The sequence below is a fragment of the Poecilia reticulata genome, linkage group LG5 (genome assembly GCF_000633615.1).
Source record: "Poecilia reticulata strain Guanapo linkage group LG5, Guppy_female_1.0+MT, whole genome shotgun sequence".
Taxonomy (NCBI): domain Eukaryota; kingdom Metazoa; phylum Chordata; class Actinopteri; order Cyprinodontiformes; family Poeciliidae; genus Poecilia; species Poecilia reticulata.
In genome coordinates this window covers 29,269,197-29,274,607 of record NC_024335.1, presented here as the reverse complement: position 1 = coordinate 29,274,607, position 5,411 = coordinate 29,269,197, and the positions used below count along the sequence as shown (strand labels likewise).

At 41.9% G+C, this 5,411-nt stretch overlaps 1 protein-coding gene across 1 annotated transcript in view; it reads right to left on the bottom strand.

Annotated features, from left to right (window-relative positions):
• Window positions 1–2,545: 2,545 nt before the first annotated feature.
• fezf2 (FEZ family zinc finger 2) overlaps window positions 2,546–5,411 on the bottom strand; it is a 6,815-nt gene continuing 3,949 nt past the window's right edge. Inside the window, exons 2-4 of the mRNA XM_017304810.1 lie at window positions 5,186–5,320; window positions 4,849–4,981; window positions 2,546–3,193 (exon numbers count right to left, since the gene is read on the bottom strand). Coding sequence (XP_017160299.1) covers window positions 2,943–3,193; window positions 4,849–4,981; window positions 5,186–5,320 — 519 coding nt within the window. The 3' untranslated portion in view covers window positions 2,546–2,942. The remainder of the gene's footprint in view (window positions 3,194–4,848; window positions 4,982–5,185; window positions 5,321–5,411) is intronic.

The following is a 5,411-nucleotide window of genomic DNA, read 5'->3' as shown; positions in this document are numbered from 1 at the left end:
TGAACGTTTATGTAGTAAATATTATTAATATCCTGTTCAAACTAGCACACACATTGTAAATAAAGGTTTTTTAAAAAATAGATACGTCATCTTATTCGTTCCTAAGTCGTAAATATCGGACGCTCAGGGAACCGTACAACATTCAATGGGAGAACCCTTCAAGTCACATATTGACGCCAAGGGGGTACCCTYGGCGTCAATATGTGACGCCGAGGGTACCTGAAAAAACGTCAATATGTGACGAGTTGGGAGTGAGAATGTGTTGTTATTTCACCAGATAGACGCTTTGGAATGACCACAAAATCTAACCAAGAATAAGAGACAGATTCCTTTAAAAAATGTCTCCATCCGATTATATGATTTTCATTTGTTGGAGTAATAAAACACTGAACAATTACCAATAGGGGTGTAGCATCTCTCAATCTCAGCTGTCTTAAATGTTTGAAATCGTCATTTGTTTTGCAGCAATAACAGTCAGATGTCGCGTGGCACGAAACGACTGTGTTTCGTGTTTCACAGAAACGTCCTTCAGATGTAATTTTACAGTGTAAAAATAGGACACTTCAGCATGTGTCGGAGAAAGACACATGCTGAAACTCGTAATCTTTTGATTGCCATAGAAATCTTCCAGTTGATCCACAGCCTTCTTTGTAAAGTACAGAGAGAATGAAAAATGTAAAAAAAAAAAAAAAAACATTTCTTCCTACGGTCCCCTAAGTTTTTAACAGCTTGCATCATTTGAGACATGGACCTACCCATCAAGAAGAACTCTTGTTCAAAGTGTATCATTGACAATTCATCTTCGTAGCATTTAAAGGGCCGTTTTCTATCGTGTTAGTGGCTGAGATCCATGGTACGTGAACACGATTTATCTCTGCGACAGAATTCACACTCATCCCGGAAACGGACTTCATTAGCAACACCGTCTATTTAACGAGAGATGTGTTGAAAGCTCGGACATCAGCTTCACATAGTTTGGCTTTCGTCTCTTCTGGTCCGTGGAAGTGGGGTTATTTGCTCAACACTGCCGGTGCTCCGCCGGACCTGGGTTAAAGTTAAAGTTCCAACATCACTTTATGCTCTAGAGCAGTCTGGTGATTCACGTCTGCGCTTTCTCTTTGGCCTTTTCCCTTTTTGTTTTTCTATTTTCATTACCAGATTTCTTGTGGATTCAAGCCATCATGGCTGCGTGAATATCCTTCTTCAGAGATAAAAAAAAAAAACAACAAAAAATCCTTTCTATGTTCTCAGGAGACAAGCTGTTTTTTTGGGGGGGGACCAAAAAGACTCATGTCGGCAGGCTCATATTGACTTGTGCAGGTATTTATTTATTTTTTGTTTAAAATACTCATTCCTCTAGTTTCCCCCCTATTTTGATCAAAATTCTTGCTTCGTGAGCTTTAGGAAGAGAATCCTGCACTATTCCACATCCCACTTTCTACTGAGAAAACCGCTGAATGCGTTTCTGCAGTCTGACACAGAGAGATGATCCAAGAAAAGAAGACAGAGTGTCACTTCGGATCCTCGTCCCTCCGAGTCCAAAAGTCGAACTTTTCTGTGATCACAACAGATAGATATCTTCTCTAACTTGGTCTATAAGACCAGCTTCTACGCCACGTGCGATCTGTCTCTGGAAGTTAAAAACTCCAAGACATCTCTGTGCGAACTTCGTGCTTTTGCAGAGGGGTGCTGACGGGGTGAAGGTGAGCAGGGCGTCATCTGCCAATATTGGCCTTGCCAGGTTATTCCAGGGCCGGCCGAGCGCGTTAATTAGCTGTTAATAGAAACGGAGCCATTTGGGAGCACGTTGCGACTCTCCGCAGAATGTGCGCCGGGATAATATTGTTCCAGGAGACGTGCGCAGAATGACCCAGACTTTATTAACACGGGGGCCCAGATGACGAGCTGCGGCCTGAGTGCTCCATTATCTCCAGTTCTGATGAGTGGCTCCGGATGAGACGCGCACGCTCCCTCCCCCCGCCCCCCCCGCATGCTGTCGGACCCCCGGGGCCGTTTAGCTGCTTAATGTAATTTGCTTTCAAGGGCTGTGTTATCTCCCATCATTTGCGCCATTATTTCCCCGAGTCAAGTGTAAATGTGGCTTTATTAAAATCGTGTCTGTCAATAAATGTTGAAGTAAAGTTCACGCAGAGCATGCTGGTCTGTCGCTTTTTCCCCGTGCACGTGGAAACGCGTCACCTGCACAGATTACTTTCAGGAAGTGGCCCTCACCTGGCAGGCCTGTAAGCCCAGCAGAATTCATCCTGCTGCCACAATAAAACTGGAACTATAAGACAGACAGGCGAGAACAAGCAAATGCATAAAAGTGAAAGTGGTTGTACGTCATGAATCTGGGTGTTTATGTGAACTGGTTGTTGTTTGCTTTAGACTTCTTTAGACTTGCTTTAGTTATCAGAATGACTTCTGTTGTGAATGCTGAACATTTTCTGCCACCTGAAATATGTCAAACCTTCAGGTGATATCTTTTACATATACATATATTTATATATATATGAATTGAAATAACATGGCTGAGACTGTGAGCTTTCATTATAAGTTATAAGTTATTTATTCACATTAACACTTTCCAGTAAAATACATAACATGGCAACTCATATTTAAATAGCAACTTTTTGACCTGTTCTGTACATCGGTCTGGTGCTTCGGCCCTGTGTTCCCCATACAGGAGGAAGAATGCTAGATGACAAAGAAAAGAAATCCCTACTATGTTCCTATTAGCTCGCTCTTCTTGGGTCTGGTCGGCTCATTCGTCCCCTCTGTGTTAGTGCACGGGGCCCCTAAGACTCGCCACACCCATTTGAGTCCAGTCTCAGGGGGCTTTCTCACCTCAGGCCTGGATTTTTTTTTTTTTCTCCCAAGAACACCAGTCATAGTGACCTCAGAGAGCCCGCCATCAGCCAGCCCCGTCCTCTCAGCAGACCTCAGCTCTGCGGCTCTCTCAGGGCCTCCGAGACGGCAGAAAAGCCACTCTCGTGGAGCTTCCTGATGTGCTTCTTCAAGTCAAAGTTGCGGCAGAAGCCTTTGCCGCAGGTGGCGCAGGTGAACGGCTTCTTGTCGTTGTGCGTGTGCATGTGAAACGTCAAGTTGTAGATCTGATGGAAGGCCTTGTTGCAGATGGAGCACTTGTACTGCTTCTCCCCGCTGTGCGTCAACTTGTGGTTCTTGTAGTTCCCTAAAAACATACAAACAAACAAAAAGAAAATTGAATGAACAGAGCAACCCTGAAGTTAAAAGAAAACAAAAAGTGTCCAGTGCAACAGAAAAAAAAAAAATCATGTAGCAGGTACAGCTAATAAAGCTGGTTGTCATTTTTCTTTGTCAGTATTTCTGAACATTCCTCCTGACTACAGAGAAACACTCCAACACTAAATGTTATGTGACTTATTAGTCATCACATCAACCTGCTGCCACTTCCTGTGACTTCCAGAAAAAAATGACATAACGGTTTATTTATATATGTGTGAAACTACAGTCAGGTGAAAAAAATCCATTTCAAACCACCGATAAAATACACCATCTTTTATTTTTATTCATTATTTAAAAAAAAACAAAAAACATTTCCTTTAAATATAAAACAAGGGTTAATTAGTTTCTTTTTAAATCAAGTTTGTAAAATTGAGTGGACAAACATCAAAATGTAAAAATAATCAATCTGGTTTTATTTAAAGGTAAGCATATTGTCTTTTCTCAGCAAAAACATAAACCGACTCTATATTGTCGTTTATATCAACATGCTGCAAATTATTCTATTAAAAAAATGTAAATGTGGGAGGTTAGTGACATTTTTATGCTACAAAAACTCATAAATATATTAAACAATTCGTCAGTTAAACCTTTCATTTATTTCAGTAGTTTACTTTAGTAGTCGAGTAATTTTAGGTACATATTTTATCATTTCAAGAGTAAAGCGGTGAGCAAAGTGAGGATTAAAAATCCCTCTGCATGCGCAGAGATCCACCGTGAAGCCGGACCCTGCGCGGAGTCTCCTGCCCTTAATTACATTCTCTTTTTTTTTTTTTTTTTTTTTTTTTTTTTTTTTTTTTTTTTTTTTGCGTGTTAAGGTCGAGAAGTTGTCAAACTTTGTCAGAATCAAGCGCTGTGGCAAAAATTCAAAAAGAAAAGAAAAGAAACGGGAGAAAAAAAGCCAACTTTTCTGGAGTTCAAGCAGCTGACCCAGAGCAAATGCTGCCGTCTTCAGGAAAGAATTAGTCCGTGGAAAGTGCCACGTCCTATTTGTGCTGATGGTTTTCGGTGAGCCTGCAGATATTTACCACAACGCGGCTTCGCTTCCCGCATCACCAACAAAACATGCGGGAGCCTGTCGGCGTTCGCGACGCGAACAAAAAATAAATAAATACATTTTTTTTAAATCGGCCTGTACTGATTTTGCGAAACGCAAATAAGTTATCGCGCTTACTGAGCTTCTCTTTCTTAATTTTTTTTTTCTGCGTAAACTACTGAAGTAAAAATATCAATTCAACCACGGAAAGCGCTAACTTACTTCAGACTGTCTGCTTTATTTACTTTATTGACCTAATTCAAGCGCCAGACCAAAATAAAACTACCACGTGTATAATAATAATAATAATAATAATAATAATAATAATAATAAAGGTACAATCGAGGACAATTCCCTCTTTTAAAGTTACTTTTAAACGTTAAGCGTTTTGGTTCAAATGCTTGTCACGTGTGTTTTTTATATATAATATATATAGTTTAGCTAGGTCACACATATTAAAGCTAATGCGTCAAACAAAAAACAAAAACAAAAAACCGATTGAGTACATTCACCTCGTTAGTGACGGCGTGAGGCTTCATGAAACGCACCTTTCTGGTGGAAACCTTTCCCGCAGAACTCGCACACAAACGGCTTGTACCCGGCGTGGATGCGCACGTGCGTGTTGAGCGTGGAGCTCCTGTTGAACGCCTTGCCGCACTGGTTGCATTTGTGCGGCTTCTCCTAGGTGGAAGATATTTGGAGAAAATAGGTTTACGGAGCAGTTGAAAGCAAATGAAGTGTGTGTTTGTCTCTCTCTCTCGCTCGCTCTCTCTCTGTGTGTGTGTATGCGTGTGTGTGTGTGTGTGTGTGTGTGTGTGTGTGTGTGTGTGCGTGTGTTTGTGTGTGTGTGTGAGGCAGCCAGGCCGGCCTGCAGGTGTGTCTCACCTGAGTGTGGATGATCTTGTGCCTGCAGAGCGTGCTGGCCTGTCGGAAGCCTTTGCCGCACACTTTGCACACAAACGGCCGGGCCCCGGTGTGCACCGGCATGTGTCTGGTCAGGTTATAATGCGCGTTAAAAACCTACGAGAGAAAAGAAAACACACACACACACACACACACACACACACACACACACACACACACACACACACACACACACACACACACACAC